Consider the following 25,230-nt stretch of genomic DNA (forward strand, 5'->3'; position numbering starts at 1 on the left):
AAGATGTGTGCCACCACTGCCTGGCCTCTAGTGGTTAACTCCACACTCTGATCTCCAGTCAAGCTTTATTTGTTAGAGCACAAACAAAATATCACCACAGTGACCTCACACACTCAGACATTGGTCACCCAGAACTCCTCATGCTGACACAGTCTCCACGTGCTGGCACCTATGGTCACAGGTCATCTCAATCAATGTCTCCAGATGAGCTCTGAGGGGTCAGCCTTAAGCTACTGACCCAACACGCCCTAACACACCACTTAGAGTCTCTCTCTGCAAAAGTTTTGGGCTCTCCATTTGGCTGCCAACATAGATTTGTCTGCTACCTGCTGATACAGTCTGAGCCTGCTATGAGCATCTACAGGTGGTCACAGTGGGGATGCCAACTCTCGAATAAATGATTTTTAAAGGTAATAATTACAAAAATTGTCATAATTACAAAAATTATTAGGACATAATAAAGGTAAAAAGATGGACATTGTGATGTCAAAATTCAAAATGTAGGGTTGTTGCTGGTTGTTTATGCTCTTTGGAGGGACTATCACCCAGCTCCCAAATAAATCACACACACACAGAGGCTTATTCTCATTTACAAATGCCCGACCTTAGCTTGGCTTGTTCTTGCCAGCTTTTCTTAACTTAAATTATCCTCTCTACCTTTTGCCTCTAGGCTTTTTCCTTTTTTTACTCCTGTATATCTTACTTTCACTCTTACTCTGTGGTTGGCTGTGTGGCTGGGTGGCTGGCCCCTGTAGTCCACCTCTCACTCCTTCTTTCTCCCTTCTCCCAGATTTCTCCCTCTCTATATTCTCTCTGCCTGCCAGCTCTGCCTATCCTTTCTCCTACCTTGCTATTGGCTGTTCAGTTCTTTATTAGGCCATCCGGTGTTTTAGACAGGTGCAGTAACACAGCTTCACAGAGTTAAACAAATGCAACATAAAAGTAACACACCTTAAAATAATATTCTACATTTCCCCCTTTTGGCTAAATAAAAAGAAAGGTTTTAACTTTAACGTAGTAAACTACACACAACAAAAACAGTACTCAGGTAAGAATCACATTTACAATATTCTGTCCATTTGTAGTTAGCATATTCAGAGAAAATAATGCATTATCTATCCTATCTTAGTGAATCCAAAGTTTTACACCTAACTTACTTTCTAATATAACTAAGGAAAACTGCAACTATAACTATCTAGTCTTCAACTCTATCAAAGATCCAGAGGATGTAATATTATCTAACAACAGAGACATTTGCTGTCTAGACAGTCACCCAAAGTTCCTCTGAAATCCATCTTCAGCCTACAGGCCCAGAATTTCTGGCAAACTTCTCAGTGAAATCTGAAGGACTGTCTTGCCTTCTATTGCCAAAGTTTGTCAGTTGCTTTCTGCTGTGTTCTGCAGAATATCTGACAGACTCTTCTGTGAAGCAGGAATTTTGAAGGACCTTCCTACTTTGTTTTGGCAAAGTTCAACAGTCTTTTTCTTGTGTGTCCTGCATGTTCAGTCTGCACAGCACATTGTCAGCAGTCAAAGACAAGAGCAATTTCTTTGCCCAGTGGCTAACATTGCCACAATGAAAGCAAACTTCATGAGGAGTTTCCTTGATGACCATCATCTCTGAAGTAAATTAGTGCTGCCAGGAGCAGATGTGTTTCACTGTCATGAAAAAAACCTTAGATTAACAAAACATTTTAAATGCCATATCCAATAGGTCTTTGAAGTATTTGTAGACCCTTTATCTAAAATATGTTTCTACTTTATCTAAAATATGTTTCTATATGATCCTAAAAGCATACCTAACATATCTACAAATTTGATTGTTAAAAATGACTAACTAAGCCGGGCGGTGGTGGCGCACGCCTTTAATCCCAGCACTCGGGAGGCAGAGCCAGGCGGATCTCTGTGAGTTCGAGGCCAGCCTGGACTCCAAAGTGAGTTCCAGGAAAGGCGCAAACCTACACAGAGAAACCCTGTCTCGAAAAACCAAAAAAAAAAAAAAATGACTAACTAGTAACCTATGTTTCTAGATTATCCCAAATAGTTTACAATAATAACTTTCAAAAACTAGAATTTTACCTCATATTTTTAAATAACTGTATAGGTATAATATCTTAAGCAAGTGTTGAAATATACATACAATATGTTGTAATAAAAATAACCTTAAATTTTTATCAATATACAAAAATCCCCCAAACAAAAACAGAAACATACATACAGTATGTTGCAACAAAAATTACCTTAAATTTGTATCAATATACAAAAATCCTTACAAATACAAAATATTTGAGATCAATAGTTGTCCCTTAGTTTATAGGTGATTCAATAATCTCCCCTATTATTTAAAGTAGATTCAATAATCTACCCTTCTATCTTATTCCTATATCCCCTAAATACAGCAAACATCCATAACCTACCAAATAACCAACAGCCTCCCACAACTCAACTCTTGAGAATGTGGACATTGTGTTCTCCAAACTGCTTCCTGCTGTCTATGAATGAAGAATCATTAAGGGTCCCTGAGAAAATTTTGAAATAATGACCAAGTCCTGGGAAGACCAGCAGTAACCTTTGCTGATAGATACCACCTGTCAAGTTTCAGGAGGTCTCCCTTGACCAAACCTGATCTATATTATTCTTGAAGGAATCCACAGCCTCTTGCCTCTTGTGGGAACAAAACTCCAAAGCATTTTTGATTTCCATTTGACAAATATATTTTTTTAATTCTTTTTTAAAATTAAGATAGCCCTAAAGTATCTAGGTTGGTTCAATTTTGCAGTCCAGTTCACAATTCCATCTCTCTTAGCAGCTATTGTTTGCTTATCAACATTAAAAAAAAAATCAGAATCAACACAATAACATACAGGATCTAGACTCCCTGTGTATTTTCCATCATTACATGGCATTTTCTTTTATATTACTTTTACTCTCTCTCTCTCTCTCTCTCTCTCTCTCAAGACTTTACTATTTCTAAATTTTTTATTTCTATATATGTCCATCCCTGGTGGTGGACAGGTCCCAGCAGAGTATGCAAGGAGTTCGTGGGGGGAGGATGTGAGCCAGGCCATGGTGGTGGTGAGAATCTTGCAGCTTGACTGACTAGCAGCCAGAGTACTTCTTTATTTATATAGAACTTAGTAAGTAGGGATACATTCATGATGTTCTAGAATATAGATTATATCCTTTTTGGTTCTGGACATGTGTTTCACTTCCTCTTGCTCATCTTTTAGTCATTATTAATAAACTATGACAGAACAGAGTTGTCATTTCCAATCATTTTCCCTCAAGTTTTGATATTACTGGTATAGAGTTATCATTTTTACTCATTAACCCCATAACCCAATTTTTAAGAATCTAGAGGCATATGACAGCCTGTTCTCAGGCCAGTAGCTTTTGTGGCTACAAGGACACTAGACCAAAACAAATCTTCAAGTCAGCCTGGCATATTGCCATGTCCCAAGCAGTGCATTATTAGCTCTTAATGGTCAGAGTGCCCAAGAAAAATCCTCAGGCCAAAGCTGTTGCAGTTATTATTCAAATTCTGGCATAATAGAATGTTTATATTTTATATCTTTATAGAATTTGTCTATATGTCTAATCCTAGCATTCAGTTGTTCTTAGTCATACAATATCACAGTGGCTCTGTATGTGCTAACTTTTCTAAGAAAGGGAGGTCCTGACATCTCATTTTTTTTATCATCTTTCCATTCCATACTTTGCTCACCAATATAAGTCTCTGTGTAGGGCTAAGGTAACTTCAGCTAATCTAACTTTGTTGCTGTATATGCCATGTAATTGCCTGAGTGTATAGTGGGAAGAGGCTTGCAATCTGAACTGTGGCCAACTCATCTAGCTCACAGAACCTTGTTGACCTTTTTGAGTTTACTTTGTTTTGAATATTTTGTTCCTGCCTAAGTACAGGGACGTATGTTTCAAGAATATCTCATAGCCTCATAAAGAGACCTCTTTATGTGTGTCACAACCTCCAAGACATAAGGAAGACCTTCAAGTAGATAAAGATATCTCCATAAAAGTGGGAGGGGTAGTAGTATGTTCAGGACATTCCTGGGGAAACTTAGAAATAGTATTCCTGGGAGAAGGCATAAATGATTCAAAAGAAAATTTTCATCAATCCAACATCCCCAAATAGTACAAATATTAAAAGTCTCCTAAATATGCAACAGGTGGAGATGAAAACCGAAGGTGGCATGGTGGCCATCATGTGGCTCAGCTTTGCTAGATCTTTGTTAAGCAGCTATGCTGGCCTTGTGACTTTTGCCGTTCCCATCAGATATGGCTGTGCTACATTTTTTCTTTCTTTCTTAAGCCTATGCAAGCTGGAACCTATTTAGAGGTTTTTCCATCTGTACTTCTTTTTTATTATTTAAATTTTTTCATTTTACATACCAACCACAGTTCCCCCTCTTTCCCCTTCTCCTGCTTCCCTCTACCTCCCCCCACCCCACCTCTCACCCCTCAGAGGGTTTAAGACCTCCCTTGGGGAGTCAACAAAGTCTGGCATACCAAGTATAGGTAGGACCAAGCCCATCCCCCCTGCATCAAAGCTGAGCAAGGTGTCCTACCACAGGGAATGGGCTCCAAAAAGCCAATTCATGCACCCAGAATAAGTCCTGGTCCCACTGCCAGGGTCCCCACAAATATATCAAGCTACACAACTGTCACACACATTCAGAGGGCCTAGTTAGGTCCCATGTAGGTTCCCCAGCTGTCAGTCCAGAGTCCATGAGCTCCCAGTAGCTCAGGTCAGCTCCATCTGGACCTCTTTAACTATTTATCTTTTAGCCTTTTTGACTTCATGAGCAAACTTAAGACTGTTGAGCTATGCCTGGATTCTCCACATGGCTCTCCTGGCTGGTTCTGACTGCTTCTAGGTTCCTGAGAGCCAAGCCTAAACCTCACAGCCTGGTCAGAGGTTCATGACCGAGAACTGCATTAAACCTTCCTAGCTGTGGAAGCTTTCTAAGCTGCCACACGTGGTTTTTATTTAGCACTGCTGGCTGAATAGCAGTGCCTCTTAAAGGAGCTGTGTCTTTTTACTTTACTTGTCTTTTTTTTTTCTGTTTTCACCAGACTTACATGGAAATTTGGCCCCATATTGGGTGTGACAATGTTGTTTTTATCTTTTGGGGGGGCCACCACCCATCTCCCAAATAAATCACACACACAGAGGATTATTCTTACTTATAAATGCCCAGCCTTAGCTTGGCTTATTTCTTGCCAACTTTTTTTTAACTTAAATTATCCCCTCTACCTTTTGCCTCTGGGCTTTTTCCTTTTCTTTACTTCTGCGATCTTACTTTCACTCTTACTCTGTGGTTGGCTGTGTGGCTGGGTGGCTGGCCCCTGTAGTCCACCTCTCACTCCTTCTTTCTCCCTTCTCCCAGATTTCTCCTTCTATATATTCTCTCTGCCTGCAAGCCCCGCCTATCCTTTCTCCTACCTTGCTATTGGCTGTTCAGCTCTTTATTAGGCCATCCAGTGTTTTAGACAGGTGCAGTAACACAGCTTCACAGAGTTAAACAAATGCAACATAAACAAAAGTAACACACCTTAAAACAATATTCTACAAAATAGGGTAAAATTTAGCATCTTGAATTTTATTTTTTGTTTATGTAGCCAAAATTATTATCTTCTTAAAATAATTGTTTTACTATAAGATTATTTCTTAGTCTCATGAAAACCACAAAGTAAAAACTTGTACACAAATGTGAAGGAAAAAGAAAAAGGTCTAAATAATATTACTAGAGAAAATCATCTAACTGCCAAAGTACAGAGTAAGAAAAAAGAACAGGAGGAATGTACCAGAAAATTAGGAAACAGGAGCTGGTACAAACGTGTGCTCTTGTTTATGATATTTCCATGGGTGACATTGGACTGTATTATCCAATTGGAACACGCAGAGCTGCTGAATGGGTAAAAGATAAGGCCCAATATGATAACTCCGCTTCACCAATTAGTTCAGTTCTCAGGACTCATGTTGGGTGGCTCACAACTACCTACATGTAAATCAAGCTCAAGAGGAACAGATGACCTCCTTTGGCCTCTGTTGACACTGCACACACATGCACATGCACACACACAGTTACACCTCACAGAAACACATATATCCATATAGCACATACACACATACACACACACACACACACACACACACACATTCACACAGAAAAGCAAACATATATACACACATTCACACACCACACACTCACACACAAATATACACAAACACTCATGCACATAAACACAAAGACATAAACACATACAAACACATATGTATATACACAAATACAGACACACACAAAAACACATATACATATACACACAAACAAATACATCTGGAGACACACACACAAACACACATACCCATAAAAATAAAATCTTTGTTTCAAAGCAAAGGAAAATGGTTTAATTATTGAATTCTAACAAGTGTTCTGAAAGTAACAACAAATTTCCAAATGTTCCAAATATTAAGGAAGGGGAATACTTCCCAAACACTCACAGCAGGCTGGTACTGTTCTGATACACACAGCAGGGATACACATAGCAAAAACTATGGAACAACATCTAAGATTAACATTTATGCCAACTTCCTAACAGAATACTGGCAAATCATATTTATATCCCATTAAAAATATTGCTCACTATGACCAAATAGAACACATCCCAGGAATGCCAGCTTGTTCAATGCACATAAAAAAAAGAAAAGAATGAAACCCATTCAATTGTGTCAATACACAGAGCAAACCCATTTCACTGAGCCAACATCTCTTTCTGATGAAATCTTCCAGCAAATCAGATGCAGAAAGTCCATATTCCCACACAACAAAAGTCCTTGATGAGAGGACATATCATGCTCTCAGGCATGTGAGCATCATACAAATAACATAAGCATGAGATCTGGATCAACAGATGTGTAAAGAAAAAGAAAGGAAACTTCATTCCAAATTACTTATTTTACTGTTTCTTGAAAGAGGGGTGCCACACCCAACAGTTTCTTCAGGGCCTCTGTGACATTCTTATTCCTAAGACTGTAGATTAGTGGGTTCAGCAGAGGAGTGAGTATTGTGTAAAACACAGACACCACCATGTCCTTCTCAGGGGTGTGGAAGGAGGCAGGGAGCATGTAGGTGTAGACAGCAGCACCATAGAAGAGGATGACCACAGTCATGTGGGAGGAGCAGGTGGCCAGGGCCTTCTTCCTGCCCTCTGCCGAGTTCATCCTGATAACTGTGAGGAGGATGAATGAATAGGAGCTTGATATGACTGTCACAGGGATGAGAAGCATGAGCACACAGCACAGGTACATGAGGGTCTCATAGAGCCAGGTGTCTGAACAGGAGAGCTTTGTCACAGCAGGGACCTCACAGAAAAAGTGATGGATCTCATGGGATCCACAGAATGGGAAGGTCATGGTGACAGGAGTGAACATAAAGCCATCCAAGGATCCCAGGAACCAACAGACAGACATCAGGAGGAGACACACTCTACGGTTCATGAGGACAGGATAACGGAGTGGATGGCAGATGGCCACATAGCGGTCATAAGACATGGTAGCCAAGAGGAAAAATTCTGAACCTGCTAGTGTCACATAGAGAAACATCTGTATCCCACAGGCAGCAGCTGAGATCTTGTGGCTCCCAAGAACCTGGTCAATGAGCATCTTGGGTACAGTGACAGAAATGTACATCATGTCCATGAGGGACAACTGGCTGATGAAAAAGTACATGGGTGTTTGGAGGCGGGTGTCAGAGATTATCAGAAGGATCAGGAGGGCATTCCCAGACAAGGCCATCAGGAAAACCACAAATATGACCACAGCAAGCAGGGCAGGGTGTTTGGACTGACTGAAGAATCCCACCAGGGTGAAATCTGACTGTCCAGTGTAGTTGCTCATCCAGGTAATGATGTTCATGGGTGTTTCCTAGGCAACCAAGAATGCTTTGGGGTTAGCATCATCACGTGACATTAGGAACTAATGCTCAGTGAGATGTCCCTTAACCTGACTGTGCTATCAGAGGAAGTTTCCTGACCTGGAGATCTGAGGATTGCATATTTCACATAGTTCAATCAATTTTTTTTTAAAACTTAGAATTCATGTCTTGGTCAGAAGCATTGGTGATTCAGGGCAAATTCAAGGTCATGAACTTTCCTAAGGACAGACAGAGTCTTCTGTCAAGTATTACAAACTTGAGGAATGCTACTCGATAGTAACAAATAGTGATTCAGTGACAAAATCTGAGGCGTGCTGCCCCATGCTAACACAAATAATGATTTAATGACAAAAGGGGTAAAATCAAAATTATTTTGAACTATGTGACTTTAAAGTAAACCTTGACCTCCATGAATTAAGGATGCAATTGGAATCTTAAAATCTCTGAGGTGTATTACATATAAAAACACTTTTAAGAGTAATAATTTAAGGGGTAAATTTCAACAGGTGAATCTCCTTAGTCCCCAGGATAGGGCTCTCTGAGAGTTTCCCTGCTGCTTGAAGAAGCTTCACCTTCACACAAGCAGGACCAATGCTCAGGACCCTAACAGGCTTGGAGTATGGAGCCCACTCATTGGCCAAATACTGCCACCAGTCCACCTGTCCCTCTACCCACTAGTTCTCCATCTGCTACCTAAACTAATGCCATTGTTGCTACTGGTGGTGATGATGATAACTTTGACTTCTGGTTTTGTCAAGGTTAAATAAAGCAAAACAATGAAAGTTCTTTCAAAAGCCAAAGTAAAAATGGCTGAGCACATGCACTCTTACATTTTTAAGATCCCACTATCCTGGGGGGCCATCTGAGAGATGAGTAATAGTATTGTATTATGGACAACAGTACTTTTGCTCTTCAGTTTAAATATGTACACATTTAAGAATTTGGTTTTCAAAATAACAAGGAAGAAAACTTCAAATGTATAACATATATAGCCTACTTTAAAAAGATTTTGGATTTGAAATTTTTTTCTGTTTGTTACAAGTGCATTAATTTTGTATAAATGTATAAACACTTTAAATATATATTTAGAAAAACATTCACATGAGTGTAGGAATTTGCAAAGAAATGCATAACATATTTACACATTTATCCTTGATTAGCACAGTTAGCAGAAAAATTCACCTGCATAAGGTCTTGGCTTCTCCAGGCTCACGTCCTCACAAGTTCCACCACGTGCTCTAACAGTACAGGACCCCACAGGTGTGTCCCCGGCCAGGCTGTGTTTGTAGCACCATCGGCTTTGTGGAATGTCACAGTCCCTGTCTCCTGGGATCCACGAAGCAGAGAGAAAACTGAGCGATGCCGAGGTGCCTCTCACACGGGTTCCTGCTCTCCGTGCTCCCTGCTCACAGTCTGACTCTGCACTGGACTCTGAAACCAGTCAAGGCAACTTTGAACTTGATGGTACTTAAATATGCTCCTGCCAGTCTGTGCAGGACAACACGTAAATAAGATAAAGTCAAATGTTTAAATGGCTGCAGAATGAGTCAAAGCAACAGGCACAAATAGACCTAGCCCGTCTGAAGCCCGCTAAAGCTTATGCCATGTCTTCTCCTTAAACAGACTGAATTATTCTACCTAAGAAAATTAAAAGTATTTCTTTTAATGTGTATGTGTTTTACTTGCATGTATGAATGTGTGTGTGTGTGTGTGTGTGTGTGTGTGTGTGTGTGTGTGTGTGTGTGTCTTTATTAGCACTACATGTGTCCTTATTGCCCAATGAGTTCAGGAGAAGATATTGGATCCTCCAGAACTGGTTACAGAAAGTTGTGAGCTGCCATGTGCCAAGTGGATGCTGGGAGCTGAACCTAGCTGGGAGTCTTCTGCAAAGAGAAACAAGTGCTCTTAACCCCCGAGCCATCCTTCCACCCATTTTAAACCTTTTGGTTTCTGAAATGGTAAATGTTGAGTTATGGTAGCTCTCACCAACACAGCACAAGTATCATCTCTTCCTAAGAAGAGTTCAGCTGTGGCTACAGGGAAGGGGGAGTTCAGAAAGAACTGCCAGCTCCAGAGGCATTTACACCATTGTGAGAGCTCCCTACACTACTCCTGATGCTGGACTGGTTAAAACCCTGTGCTTTCTGTGATGCTCAGGAAGCTGAGAGAGCTGCAGGGTCCCGATGCCTACATTAAAATGTTGGACAGATTAGAGGCATGTTGCAGAAGATGAATGGAAAGACATATAGACCAATGATATATAGAAGCAGAGGTAGACAGACAGACAGACAGACAGCTTTCCTTTCTACCAAAGTTTCCTTGGCAGATAAAGACTAAATTATGTTCAACATTTAAATGTCCCAAAACACCACAGAGACATCAGACTATTTCATTTATATTTGTGGACATGGTAGATCTCAGGCCAGGGCAGTGGCCCCCACATATGGAAACCTAAAACCTGGATGAATGGAGGTCAGAGGAGACTGGGGGGTTGTGCTGGTCAAGTCAGTACTTCACTCTGTCAAATAGCAGTTTCTGACATCAAGACACCCAGGACACCAGGAGGACTAGGAACACGGTGTCTGAGGCACACCCGGGGATTGCAGCCTGCTCAGACCTGGTCTTCCTCTCCAGTTCGTCTCCTGTGGACAGGCAGATGCAATGTCACACTGGGGTTGCTAACAGCACTGGCAGAGTTGCCCCAAGCTACTGGGGCCAGCAGCATTGGAGTCAGTTCTGAAGCCTTTCTACAGCACCTCTCCCCAGGAGTCTGAGTTACTTACCTGATATTCTTCCTGTTCAGAAGGAGAACTCAGATTTCAGAGTGTGTCCCTAATATGAAAGAACCAACTGACAAAAGATGTACATTTCACCAGTTTTGGTAACAAAGAGCATGCCCCTTCCTCAGTTCTCTTGGAAACCCCATTTCCCTCTGTAGCCTGCAGTTCAGTCTAGGCAATGCCCTGCCCCTTTCGTCACAGGATACATGAGATGAGCATGTAATTCTTAGTGTCATTGTGACACTCTGTAAGCTTGGGGTTCCATGACTGCTGGTGAATACCATAGTTAAGAAGGCAGCATACATGTTCTTCTGTTCCTAAGTAGCTGGGAATAAAATATGCCAAGTCTGTTACATTAAAAAGATAGTATTTGACATTTTTGGAAAAAAGTGCATGCTCTTTTCTGCAGAAAACAAAAAAAAAAGATAGAGGAAAATCAAAGTAATATTGTCAAGAACTACTAGAAGATTCAGAAAGCAGACGTTAAGTCGGGAACAGTGAGTGCTGTGCAGTCTCCCCTCAGCTCCAACTCACCCCAGATGCTTCTGGCAGCCTTGGCCACATGGGCCAAGGGACAGTGGCTGGTTAAGTGTACAAAGAATAGGAGGGGAGTGATGTCATCCCTGGCTGGACTTTGCTCATTAAGGGGTGGCGTGGTGTGTTTTTGTCAATAATGTTCCTTTGAGACTTAGAAGACATAATGAATAAAGAAAAAACAACAGAGAGTCATCTCCACTACAGAGCTATAGTTCTCTCCCTGTGTCTTCTTTTCTTCTTTATTGTTAGTTCATTAGTTAACCCTTTGTTAATTTTATTTTTATTTCTTATTAAGAAAAATTTTAATTCATTTTACATACCAACCACAGATCCCTCTCTCTTCCCTCCTCCCACCCCCCAGCCTTCACCCCAAACCCACCTCCCATTCCCTCCTCTGAAATGGTAAGGCCTACTATGGGGAGTCAGCAAAGCCTGGTACATTCAGTTGAGGCAGGTCCAAGCCCCTCCCCCTGCATCAAGGCTGTGCAAGGTGTCCCACCATAGGGAGTGTGTTACACGAATCTTAGTTGGTCTTTTAATTAAAAAAAAAAAAAAACAGAGCCAGATATCAGATTGAAAGCTGAAAGATCAGAGAAGCAGAGTTCCTGTTTCCTCATGCCTTATATACCTTTCTCTGTCCTGCCATATTACTTTCTGGGATTAAAGGCATGTGTGCTTCCCAAGCAAAGGCATGAGATCTCAAGTGTTGGGATTAAAGTTGTGTGCCACCACTGCCTGGCTCTGTGTCTAATCTAGTGGCTGGCTCTGTCCTTTGATCCTCAGGCAAGCTTTATTAGGGCACACAATATATCACCACAGTAGTAGGCTCCAAAAAGTCAGCTCATGCACCAGGGATGAATCCTGATCCCACTGCCAGGGGGCCCCTTAAGTAGACCAAGCTGCACAACTGTCTCACTTATGCAGAGGGCCTAGGCATCACCATCCTTGACCTCAAGCTCTACTATAGAGCAATAGTAACAAAAAACAACTTGATGTTGGCATAAAAACCATCATGTGGACCAAAGGAATCGAATTGAAGACCCTGACATTAATCCACACATCTATGAACACTTGATTTTTGACAAAGAAGCTAAAACTGTACAATGGAAAAAAGACAGCCTCTTCAACAAATGGTGCTTGCATAATTGGATGTCAGCATGTAGAAGATTGCAAATAGATCCAAGTCTATGGCAATGCACAAAACTCAAGTCCAAATGGATCAAAGACCTCAATACAAATCCAGTTATACTGAACCTGATAGAAGAGAAAGTAGGAAACAGCTTTGAATGCATTGGCACCAGAGATCACTTCCTAAATATAACACCAGTAGCACAGACACTGAGAGCAACAATTAATAAATGGGACCTCCTGACACTGAGAAGCTTCTGTAAGGCAAAGAACATAGTAATTAAGACAAAATGACAGCCTACAGAATGGGAAAAAATCTTCACCAACTCCTTGTGTTTTTTTAATCTCCCAGATTTGTAAAATGGTAATTGTAACTTAAATTAAAAATGGTCTGAAATTTGAACTTTGTAGATAAATCTCAAGCATGAGACACATAAGTCAGGTAATGCATGGCCATAGCCTTGGGTACTTATCAAAGTTGGTTTCTTTTTTTCTCTCTCTTCCTCCCTCCATCCCCATGTGTTCTCTCTCTCTCTCTCTCTCTCTCTCTCTCTCTCTCTCTCTCTCTCTCTCTCTCTCTCTCTCTCTCTCGTGTGTGTGTGTGTGTGTGTGTGTGTGTGTGTGTGTGTGTGTGTGTGTTCATATACACTTCCAGTAGTAGTTTTCACAAGTGGGGACTCCAAAGGTTGGAGTTAAGCTACTTAATCATAGACATTGCCCCTCATTAGTGCCCAGCAAACTGACCCAGAGGTCCATCCCTCACCTGCCATCTTGTCCTCTCCCTATCAAAACACCCATGTGCCATAGTGTCAGTCATAAGCCATGTTCTTTAGAACTGCATTCAGTTTAAATGCTTGTTGCATTTTAAATAGTAACAGGAAAATTACAGAACAATCTACAAAAACAAATGACTTCATTGAAAACGTAAATATTTATATTGCTGTCACCTGGACAAAATCCATAGTCTTAGGACACCGCACATTCTGGTCACAGGATACAGAGAAACAAAGCTGTACTCACTAGGAGCCTTCCTCCTTGCCAAGTGGCTTTCCTTGTACCATGAGGTACCATGTAGGTTTTGGAGGCAGAAAAGTCAGCAGCAGTCTACAAGGCAGCTCCTGGGACTGTGAAAGCTAGCCAGCAGAGAGAAAACTTCCTGGTCATCACTAACTTGATTTTCCCATGTCTTGTGGACACTGTATGTGGTGTCTTCCAATAAAAGGTCTGACCATCAAGTTCTAGGAGGTAACAACAGGCTGTATCATTTTGAAAGTCTCCAGGGCACACATGAGAAACAAGTCCATAAAAGATATCCCACACCCGGCACTAGGCTGTTGGGCAGTCCATGGCTTCTGGGAGCCATACCCCCAGTGTAGAGCATGTACAGCCATATGAATACATAAAGAAGAATAGCAAGTCTTTTCAATATGGCCTTTTCAATAAACATCCTCAGATGTCCCTTTCTCTGTCCTCACTCTCATCCCTTCCCCACTACAGGTTCCTTCCCATCGTCCTTTGTCCTTTCTGCCACTATAGCCCACTCTCACCTGTCCCCTAAGATCGCTCTCTCCCTTCCCACCAACCAGCACTTCCCAGTTCCCTGTATTCTGCAGATTGGCAAATTAAACACACAGATCCAAAGATTCAATACTAAGATCCACAGATGAGAGAGACCATGTGATATTTGTCGAAAACAAAATTCATAAACATGTAAATAGATGCTCATACTGAGAACCATCGTTACACATTTCACAATCCAATAACATTAATGTGCATCCATAGGGCAGTTCTTGAAAAAGAGTCTGACATGAATTTTCTAATGTGTGTGCAGTCATCCACTGGAATCTGACAGTATTCTAGGATTACCCATTATTTCACTTAATTAGGGCCAAAGAAAAACTGAAATTTTTTTCTTCCGCTTTTAGGTAGAGTGCACAGAGGAATGGATGCATGAGGGATGGCAGGACCAATACCTGGGTCTGGCCAGTGAGTGAGGTCCTCTCCCCATGTTCTTCCTGATCATTGGGAACAACTTGTGAGATGAAGATGCTCCACCAAAAACAGAACTTCTCAGCGTCACATGATCCTTAGGGTAAAGGGGCTTCAATGTCGTAGATTTCTTTTGCCACATTATATTCAATTAGCTTTCTGAGTAAAGGTAATATGGAATATACCTCTGAGATTTCAAAAGCTCTAAGTTGGATACTTAGCTCATAGATGTTCAGTCTTAGTTCAAACCTCAGGTTAAAATAAATTTTTAAAAGAAATTTGATTTCCCTTTGGAAGCGCTGGGTTATGATAGTCCAGGGGAGCGATCTTACAGACTGTGGTCCTTCTGGATAAAGGACCTGGATACTTCATGACCCTGAAATGTTGTAGTTTCACTAGGAGTTATGGTAGTTCTAACCACAGATATGAATTCTGTTTTGAAATTTTCTTAAATTACAGGTAAATTATAAACCTCAGATCTGCAGGCACAGTGAGCCTCCTGTTAGCACAGTCAGGTTGAGGCACACATCACTGAGCATTCATTCCTAGGGCCACATGACACTAACCCCAAACATTCTTGGTTGCCTAGGAGATACCCACGAACATCATCATCCGGATGAGCAACTATACTGGACAGTCAGACTTCACCCTAGTGGGATTCTTCAGTCAATTCAAACACCCTGGTCTGCTTGCTGTGGTCATGTTTGTGGTTTACCTGATGGCCTTGTCTGGGAACGCCCTCCTGACCCTTCTGATACTGTGTAACACCCGCCTCCACACACCCATGTAATTTTTCATCGGCCAGTTGTCTAAGTGAAACTAGCAGTTCAGAATTTTTCCTTCTGACTGCCCTATCTTATGACCAATTACATGGTTACAGTTTCTGCTAAGTGTTTTAAGAGCATACTGATAGACAAAACAAAACATTTTTTTCTGTCAAGGCCTCATAAGGATCTGTTCCTCCATGGTCATTCAGACTAGGGAGGAGCCCCTGAGTCTTTTAGCCTATCTTTTACCAATTGTGCCGTGATTTGGGAATGGGTGAGGGACTTTCTGACCACAGCCTCCTTTGGAAGTATTGGGATCATGTCCCTCCATATTGAACCTCTTCCTTGCAGAATGTACACCGATTAGCATCCATCCCTTAGGGCCTCCTGATCTAGAGGACAAGTGACTCACTAGAACTGTTAGACCTTTTGAAAGATGTTCTACGTTCCTATGGGACCTAGATGACCTTGAAGGATCAGGGTAAAAGTACTGCCTCTTAATCCCTCCGTCCACATGGGACTAGGCCTCTAAGTAGGGCCAATCAACACCCAGAAGGTCAGTTGAACCAGTCTGGTCTGGTATTTTTAAATTTTGTATGACACTTGGGAAGGGGAAATCCTTTTTTGTCCACTAAGTCAGCCGTGGTAGATGTTTCCAAGAGCAGATCAATAATTTTAGAGGACTCTAATGATTTAAATAAATGTATAATTGAACTTTGACCTTAACATTTTGATTAATATCACTTAATGATCTTTATGTCTCCACTTAACATACATTATACAAGTTACTCAGACCTGTGACCTGTTGAGGATTTTCAGCTTTGTATTTATTATTTGATTCTGGAAACATTCAGCCGTCTTAATTTAGAGGTAAGAATATAGAAATGCATATAGAAATGCACTTCATACTAAAAATATACTTATTGCTACTCCCTTGTAACATTCATGTCCCTGGAGAAAAATACAAAAATACAAGTTGAATTCCTATTTGGAGGGATCCAGTACTGTGGACAATAGGGATAGAGTACAACACTTGAAGGAAATCAGAATTAGAAGCAGCCGTTTTCTGGTCTCACTGACTGCCACTAAAGCTATAAACAGCAGTGTGACACTGGTGAGCCTCACTAAAGCCCTGAGATCCTTACAACACTTTGAACATGAAGGAAGAAAGACTTCCTAGCTAACTCTCTTCAGAAGGAGGCAGGAGAGAAGCACAGACAGGGACAGCACTTTTCCCATTGCCAGAGCATCACAAGGAACAACAGTCAGTTCTGTGTGTTTGTGCTCAGATCATACTGTGCATAAGCTTCCCTTATTTCCATGAACTGTTTTTATTGCATTCTATGACACATCCATTGTGTGGCACAGGTTCATAACTCTTTAATTACACAGGATTTGATTGTTTGATGACACTGGTATTTTTATTTCCTTTTTCCAACAACGGTCCTCATGAATCAATTTTCATGACTCTACAAAACCTTTACATGTCAAGCTGGAGAAATTCACATAGGATCTTGGTTATACAGGAGCAATGATCTGTAGGGCAGGAAGGTGACATTGGGGTGGAATGTTGCCACTTTGGTAGCTGCATGTGCCCCTCGATGTGTGTTAGATGCTGGATTCTCTAATCTACTGGGGGCCATGCCCTGACACCATGCACACCTAAGACATCTGTGTCCTAACAGTGCTGAGTCAGCTACCTTGGAGGCTGGACACAGCCGGGAGTCCCACAGAGCCTCTGTCACCTACAGTTGATGCAGATAGACCAGACCAGTAGCAACAGGGAAAGACCGGTTTTCTTCCCCCTCCCCTGCCAAATCCACTCAGGGCCTGCACTCAAACCAAGTGTGGAATGAGTCAAGATCCTGCTCCATCTGCAGGTTAAAGCCCTGGGAACATGGGAGGGCTGAGCTCAGGAGTGTGGCCTGATGAGCAGAGGACACTGTGTGACCAGAAAATGGAATAGGAACACTATCATGACATGGGAACACGATCAGAATCCTTTAGAACTCAGAAAAAGTACAGAGCAATTTGGCTGCAGGATCAAGAGTGCTGAGGTGGATCCATCTTCTCTGTTGTGCATCGTCAACTACACAGTTTACACTTCACAGATGTGTGCAGTTTAAGGCAAGGTGTCACTTTCTAAAGTGTGACTTTTGTCCCACAATGGTAATATAAATATTCTCATTTTCATCTAAGCCATTTGTATTTGTAGTCATTCTATAACTTTTAGGTCACTATTTAAAGAAAACTAACTGAACTGAACATTTGAACGTAACGCAGTTCCAACGAACATGGCTTCTGACGGACAGCAGAACACAATGATGACGTGATGGGGAGAAGGCAAGATGGCGCATGAAGGATGGGACCTCAGGTCAGTCTGTGACACACTAGTAAGGGAAACTGAACCCCAAGCTTTGGACTCCACGCCTATGAAAAATTACTGGGGGCCCAGGGTAGCTGAGCCACACAGCTGCCACAACAGGTTTAATTAAAAAAAAAAACAGCTAAAAAAATAGGCCTGAGTTTCAGTTTACTGGCAGGCAGCATGCAGATCTAGGAAAATCCATAAGCTGGCACTACCCAGGGAGGGCCAGCATCTAAGGGGAAATGTCTGACACTGCAAATATTCCAAATGTTAGATAAGAACATCAGATGCGTGAGCCCAGCACACACCTATTCCCCTTTGCCAAGATACCCCTAGACAAATGGCAGCCAATCAGGGTCCTGAAACCTGGAAATCCCCTTACCCCAACCTCTACTATGATAAAAACCCTACCACCAACTCCTCCCAGGCTCGGGGCTCTCTGCTCTCACCACTACTTTGGACTGATGAGAGACCAAGCTTGAGCTTGAGATAAAGGCCCTTTGCTTTTACATATGGTATTTGGTCTTTGTGGTGGTCGTTTGGGGGAGTCTCTGCTATCTGGGCATAAATATAACACGTCACAAAATCTACTGAAAATTTATATGAACCCATACACACAACACACACACACACACACACACACACACACACACACACACACACACACAGACAGAGACAGAGACAGAGAGAAAGACAGAAAGAGAGAAAGAGAGAATAGAATTCTGCATAGTGAACAAGGGCCTGAACATACAATAACTGACTCATCTTAGACCAGATTACTCTTCATGATGGTGATAGTCCAGGCTATGGTCAATACTGGCTATGACATTCCACTTTAACAAAACTGAAGGGTAAATGAGGCTGTGGCAGAGGTTTCTGTCACCATCCCTGGCTCACTTAGTTACATTCTTTTTTAAAGACCCACAGGGGAGTTATTAATACAGTCTTTATCCAGGAGTGAGCAGGGTCCAGCCAAGGATGATGTCACTTGCCTCCTGTTCCTTCTGCACTTAACCAGCTACTGTCCCTTGGCCCATATGACCCAGGCTGCATCTGCATCTGATGGTGAGTCGACCCGACAGGAGAGAATGCCCAGAACAGGGTGGACATTAGACAGTATGTTTGTTCTTCAAGGGGTTTGTTTTATCATTTATTGTCTGTTTTTATGTGAAAGAAAAAAATTCTGCCTACTTTTCTCTCATTTTTGGTGTTTTGAGACAGGGTTTCTCTGTGTAGCCCTTGCGGTCCAGAACTTGTTTTGTAGACCAGGCTGCCCTTGAATTGAGAGATCTACATGCCTCTACCTCCCTAATACTGATTTAAAGAAGTGCACTACCACATCCAGCATCTTCCTAAAGCCTCACTTTAGCAATTCTTACTGAGATTTTTTTCTAAGTTACCGTTGAAGGAATATGTGTTAAACACACACACACACACACACACAAAGAAAGAAACTAACAAAAAACCCCACGAAATTGCCTTGATTTCATTGCTGACTATCTACCCCAGTCTCACAAGTGATTAAGATGTAGTAGTCTGCCAACACCCCACCCTTCCTTCTGTATTTTTGGTGTTCATATTACAATCCATTAGTTTTTCCAAAATTTTCTTTTTTATTGTTACTTAACTTCAATTGTGTCTAATATAGGAGGGTTAAACAATGTCAAAAATCTTAATTTTATTTATGTCTCATCAAGTAAAAGAGACTGTGGGTGGTCTAAACAGAAACTATACATTTTCCTGGGAAAATGTTGTCCCCATAGAACCCCATACCCACTCTGTGCCTACTCATAGGTAAAGCATTCATGCTGTGGGTTATTGTGTGATGTGAGGCAGATTCCCTGAGACCCTGAGCTTCTCCACTGTAAGGAAGTGAACATGATGACTCCTGTGGAAGCACAGGGTGGTTCAGGGATGTTGCTGGTTGGGGAGGATGCTTTGTCATTTCTCTGCCTTCACCGTGAGTAATACCCAGTGTAAACATGCACCAACCTCTTCACATGAAATCAAACACACAGAATGTGTAAGGGCAAGCCAGCTGCTGGTCCTGTGTCTTGTGCAGACATTACCTTCGTGATCTCCCTGCTCTCTGGGTGCCGTGATGCCAGTGTTCCCCACTTAACAGAGCACACCATCTTCCCAGCACACCTCCTGCCCCACACCTGCCCCTGACCTCCACTCACCCAGCAAACACTGGTCAGGGATTCTCATAGACTGTGGCAGCCTCCCTGGTCCTTGCTCTCTGTGTCCACAAATATGAATTAAGTCAGCAGGTAACCTTAAGGAGAATAAGGAAAGCTTAGGTTTTAGAACATGTGTGAGTTTCCTTTCACAAATAAGCCTGCTTAAAATGGAAATCCATCATTTGTTTTCCTATCCCAAGTCTGTTCATCTGTCCATCTCCTCCCATAGGTCTCAGGCTTTTCTGACATTTATATGAAGGCATCAAGGACCTGGCATTGTCCTCTGCTCCATCAGCAGCTTGGCAGATCATGGCCCTTTAAGGACTTCAGTTTTAGGTGTGTTTTGTGGTTTTGTTTTTAGAATCTTGACATAGATTAAAATGATCCTGAGACTTGTGATTGTTGTCTCAGCAACCCCTCCTTCTAACTATGACTAAAAAGCCAGAAAGAGGTGATTTCATTTCCTTTCCATTGCTAAGAGCTATCAAAAAGCAATATCTACTAGTCAGAAAAAAAATAAACTTTAAAAATCTCCTGTCTTTGAGAAGTACATGAGGAAGAGGCGATCACTGAGCCTTGTCAGAAAGGCTGGCTACCTTCTGTCTGCTGCTGTTTCTCACTCTGTTGTACCTGTTTAAACCTTCAAATTTAATTCACATATCTACTATTTTCCCAGCACAGATGGACACTTACCTTGTTTAATGCAATCAAAATTAATGTGTCCTTGAATATGCATACATACATACAGACAGAAATAAACACACACACACACACACACACACACACACACACACACACACACACACACACATTTGCATCAAACATAGAGGCAGGCTGTGATCATGGAGCCGGGGGACTATCAGGGACATGTCATGGCTGTCTTCTCTCTACTTCTCAGACTCCTTGAAGAAGTGGCTGACAGTCCATAGAGATGCTGCTGCCACAGCCTGGCCTGGCAACCAGCAGTGACTGCTGAATCCTCTGCCTCCTGCTGAAGTTTAGAGCCAGTGGTGGACCTTGTGAGGAGATGAACTGGGAGCAACAGACCAGAAAAGGGTGAGAGTTTACATTATCTCAGTCTAACCAGCATTAGAAGAGCAAGCATGTTCTATGTATTGCTCTATCTATATTTCCATATGACTATGTTTATGTGAGTGTATATTGAAAGAGCATTTATCTAGCAAAACAAACATATGTAAGAAATTTCTAATTCAATATTAAATGGAAACTATGCATTTTTCAATTATAATCTCTTACCATATTTTTCTAAAATGAACATTATTCAATGAATATGAAAATGGAGAGTGCATCTCATAAAGTGTTAATATTAAAAGCAAATTTAAAATGATTCTTAAGAATAACTTCATTCATTAACTTTTTTAATGTGTTTGCTTATTTGCAATGTATTTTATTTGGTTTTTTAGTTTGTTTCTTTTGGTTAGTTATTCACTATTTTTGTTAGTAGCAAAAAATTACCCTGAAAATTTCAAGAACTTCTTGATAGAGGACAGTATGTTTCATCAAGACAAATCATGATATAGAACCATGGTGGCTTTCCTCTAAGTTGTATTAGCTAGAAACACAGGTGTGCATTCTTGCCTTTTTAAATGGCTCAATTTAGGGAGATTGTGATTCACAGATCTATAGGCCGAGGAAACTTTCTTAGTACATTAGGCTTGTGCTCATATCAGTAAGCAGCCACTAACCCCAAAGCATTCTTGGTTGCCTAGGAGACACCCATGAACATCATTATCTGGATGAGGAACTACACTGGACAGTCAGATTTCACCCTGGTGGGATTCTTCAGTCAATCCAAATACCCTGCCCTCCTTGCTGTGGTCATATTTGTGGTTTTCCTGATGGCCTTGTCTGGGAATGCCCTCCTGATCCTTCTGATACACTCTGACACCCACCTCCACACACCCATGTACTTTTTCATCAGTCAGTTGTCCCTCATGGATATGATGTACATTTCTGTCACTGTGCCCAAGATGCTCATAGACCAGGTGCTTGGGAGCCACAAGATCTCAGCTGCTGCCTGTGGGATACAGATGTTCCTGTACCTGACACTAGTAGGTTCAGAATTTTTCCTTTTGGCTGCTATGTCTTACGACCGCTATGTGGCCATCTGCCATCCACTCCGTTATCCTGTCCTCATGAACCGTAGAGTGTGTCTCCTCCTGATGTCTGTCTGTTGGTTCCTGGGATCCATGGATGGCTTCATGCTCACTCCTGTCACCATGACCTTCCCATTCTGTGGATCCCATGAGATCCATCACTTCTTCTGTGAGGTTCCTGCTGTGACAAAGCTCTCCTGTTCAGACACCCAGCTGTATGAGACCCTCATGTACCTGTGCTGTGTGCTCATGCTTCTCATCCCTGTGACAGTCATTTCAAGCTCCTATTCATCCATCCTCCTCACTGTTCACAGGATGAACTCAGCAGAGGGCAGGAAGAAGGCCCTAGTCACCTGTTCCTCCCACATGACTGTGGTCATCCTCTTCTATGGTGCTGCTGTCTATACCTACATGCTCCCTGCTTCCTTCCACACCCCTGAGAAGGACATGGTGGTGTCTGTGTTTTACACAATACTCACCCCTCTGCTGAACCCACTAATCTACAGTTTTAGGAATAAGAATGTCACAGAGGCCCTGAAGAAACTGTTGGGTGTGGAACCCCTTTTCAAGAAACAGTAAAGTAAGTGATTTGGAATGGACAGTTTCTTCTCCTTGTCTCTGCACATCTTTAGATCTAGCTCTCATGCTGATGTTATTCCTCATCCATCATGTCTCATTGCATAGTCAGCCCTTGTGAAGAATTCTTTCTCTATTCTGAAAATTTCTTCATTGATATACTTCTTGTATATAAAGCATCTTCATTTGCATCCTTTCAATGTTACATTTTATGAATTGATAGTAGCTGTTTAATTTGTGTGACAATAGTCTTATCATTCCAAAGGTATGGCATATTGAGAAATAAATGGTCCTGAGATGTTCAACTGATTAAAGTTAGAGTAAGTTGGAAAAAGAGGGTTAACCAGAAGTGAATGGAGATAAATGGCATATTGAATTAATTCTGTGTGTTTTCCTTATAATATATGTATATTTCAAATATGAGAAAAACAAAGAGCAAGATACAGTTTTATCCTCAGCTCCTTTGTGTGGTATAATAAATATAGTGGTCCAAAAAAATTAAAATCTGGGAAGTACAAGTGGCCCAGAGTGTTTCAGATTGTCAGTGTAGCTGTATTAGCATGTAAATATACTCATGTATACCTCAAAAACCAAACACAGCTCTCACTTCAGGGGAATGAGGTATAGCTTATCCTTGAGCCTAATGTGAGTGACCATGGCCCAAGAACATGGACTCAGGTTGTCCCCAATGACATGGTCCAAAGTTTCATGGAAAGTTACAAAGCACACACAAGTCATAAGTCATAACTCAAGGCATTTTCAACTTCACTTGTGGAGACTTCAGGGGTTCAGGTTGTAGCAAAGTGCGAACATCTGTGCTATGATTCTCTGATGCTGTCTGGTGACATGGAAAGCTTCTACTTCGAGTAAGCCATTCTGGTAATCAACGCATTCCAGAAGATTTCACCTGATAGGCACAGGGATGCTCAGAAACTGTAGATGGCAATGAATGACTCCTACAGGTTCTCTGGACAGTTGTGGTCATTTGGCTTTGTACCTGAATGTTCTAACACTCCATAAGAACGCCAAGGGAGTTGTAATCAACTGGCCAATCTTGCAGAATTTATTTTTGTTTTTGTTTATTTGTTTGCAGAATATTATTTTAAGGTGTGCTAGTTTTGTTTATGTTATATTATTTAACTCTGTGAAGCTCTGTTGCTGTGCCTGTCTAAAACACCTGCTGGTCTAATAAAGAGCTGAATGGCCAAGAGTGCGGCAGGAGAGAGGATAGGTGGGACTGGCAGGCACAGAGAATATACAGAAGGAGAATCTGGGAGGAAGAGGAAGGAGCCAGAGAGGAAGGAAGAGGACCTCAGGGGCCAGGCACCCAGCTACACAGCCAGCCATGGAGTAGGAATAAGGTAAGATTTACAGAAGTAAGAGAATGGGAAAAGCCCAGAGGCAAAAGGTGGATGGGATAATGTAAAGTTAAGGAAAGTTGGCAAGAAACAAGCCAAGCTAAGGCTGGGCATTTATAATTAGAAATATGCCTCTTTGTGTGATTTATTTGGAAGCTGGGTGGTGGGCCCACAAAAGAGTTGATTGTTGTCTGTTTGTTTTTGTTTGTTTAGTTTTGTTAATCTTTAACAAGTCTATGGTTTTGTTCTCTGGGAACTTCAGTGTGGTGTCCCCTGTTGACCAGGTTCACATTTGGTGCATGAAGGGGCCAAGTTTCTCTTATGACCTGTGGTGAGGAAGCTCATTCCTAGGAGTCAGGATAATCGGGCAGCAGTCTTTAGGAGGGAGAGGTAGCTGCTACAGCCATTCTGAAGTGGGACTGATTTGTTCCCATTCTCTGTATCTGACACAACATTTACATATGATAGGTTACAGGATTGTAATACCTGACATTAAATTGCCAAGAATACAATAAAGAAAGTAATTGTAGCAAATGAGAGAAATGGGTTTCATAATTGATCAAAACTAAAAACAACTTTCAACAAGGCTTCCTGTATGTTTCCTCTCTGCCGTTTAGTTATTTGTACTTTATGAATTATTTTATTTGATGATTAGAATATTTTAAATAATTTAATTTCTCATAAGTCTAATTTCTTTTAGCCTGTCTGATTTCATTGCTGTAATTTCATAGGGAGTGGCTAGTTCTAATTTTAAGAAAGGTTGTTCTTCAGTTTCTAAATGTTTGTCACTCTTATTTATAGGTTGTATTTTGATTTGTTTTGTTACATTAATATTACATCTGATGGTATATTTGGGAGATAAATATAAAACCACACTGTAGAAGAAATCAGACAATATCGTATCATTTTTACTTCTTTCCTAACAGAACTATCTTTTCCCCATGTTTCAAATATTATTGGGGTTAAGGATAGAAAGAAGAAGCCAAATTCATGAGAAGCTGGAATTCCATAGGTTATTGTGGACATAACTCAATCATTTATGTCACAATCAGAAAGGGAATTGCTGTATTTGAAGTGATGTACTATTCCTTCAACCTCCAGAACCAGTCATTGTCTCGAGGTCTTTTCTAAAAAACCTTATTTCTATCTTTTTTTCTTTTTTCGTTCTTTTTTTAAATTTTTTTTTCGAGACAAGGTTTCTCTGCGTAGCTTTGCGCATTTCCTGAACTCGCTTTGGAGACCAGGCTGGCCTCGAACTCACAGAGATCCACCTACCTCTGCCTCCTGAGTGCTGGGATTAAAGACTTGTGCCACCACCGCTTGGTCAAAACCTCATTTCTGAAGGGTAATTACAAGTCAGCTCCGTTCCTGAAGCAGCCACTACTGTTCCTTTCTTGTATCTAACAATTTCACCTAAAAATACCATCAGTTCTGCACCCACACCATCCTGGGTTCATCCCTCTCATATCTCACTG

General features: G+C 41.4%; 2 protein-coding genes across 3 annotated transcripts; one reads left to right on the forward strand and one right to left on the reverse strand.

Annotated features, from left to right (window-relative positions):
* Positions 1-3,428: 3,428 nt before the first annotated feature.
* LOC128122377 (olfactory receptor 2T29-like) lies at positions 3,429-7,933 on the reverse strand. Of its 2 annotated transcripts, XM_052757897.1 has the most exons (2): positions 7,011-7,933; positions 3,429-3,438 (listed from the first exon to the last, which is right to left on the reverse strand). In XM_052757897.1, exons 1-2 carry the CDS (start codon positions 7,931-7,933, stop codon positions 3,429-3,431), a joined length of 933 nt encoding a protein of 310 aa, XP_052613857.1. The 2 variants fall into 2 exon arrangements, with proteins under 2 accessions (XP_052613857.1, XP_052613856.1); XM_052757896.1 differs by lacking the exon at positions 3,429-3,438 and having other exon boundaries at positions 6,971-7,933.
* Positions 7,934-21,443: 13,510 nt separating this feature from the next.
* LOC128122416 (olfactory receptor 2T29-like) lies at positions 21,444-22,400 on the forward strand. Its single transcript, XM_052757973.1, has one exon. It carries the CDS (start codon positions 21,444-21,446, stop codon positions 22,398-22,400), a length of 957 nt encoding a protein of 318 aa, XP_052613933.1.
* Positions 22,401-25,230: the final 2,830 nt, after the last annotated feature.

This window comes from Peromyscus californicus, unplaced genomic scaffold, assembly GCF_007827085.1.
Source record: "Peromyscus californicus insignis strain IS unplaced genomic scaffold, ASM782708v3 Scaffold_3__1_contigs__length_106647218, whole genome shotgun sequence".
NCBI lineage: Eukaryota > Metazoa > Chordata > Mammalia > Rodentia > Cricetidae > Peromyscus > Peromyscus californicus.

What these genes read in the sequence shown, in the direction of transcription:
- LOC128122377 (XM_052757896.1), bottom strand. Translation starts at nt 7,933, where the DNA reads ATGAACATCATTACCTGGATGAGCAACTACACTGGACAGTCAGATTTC.
- LOC128122416 (XM_052757973.1), top strand. Translation starts at nt 21,444, where the DNA reads ATGAACATCATTATCTGGATGAGGAACTACACTGGACAGTCAGATTTC.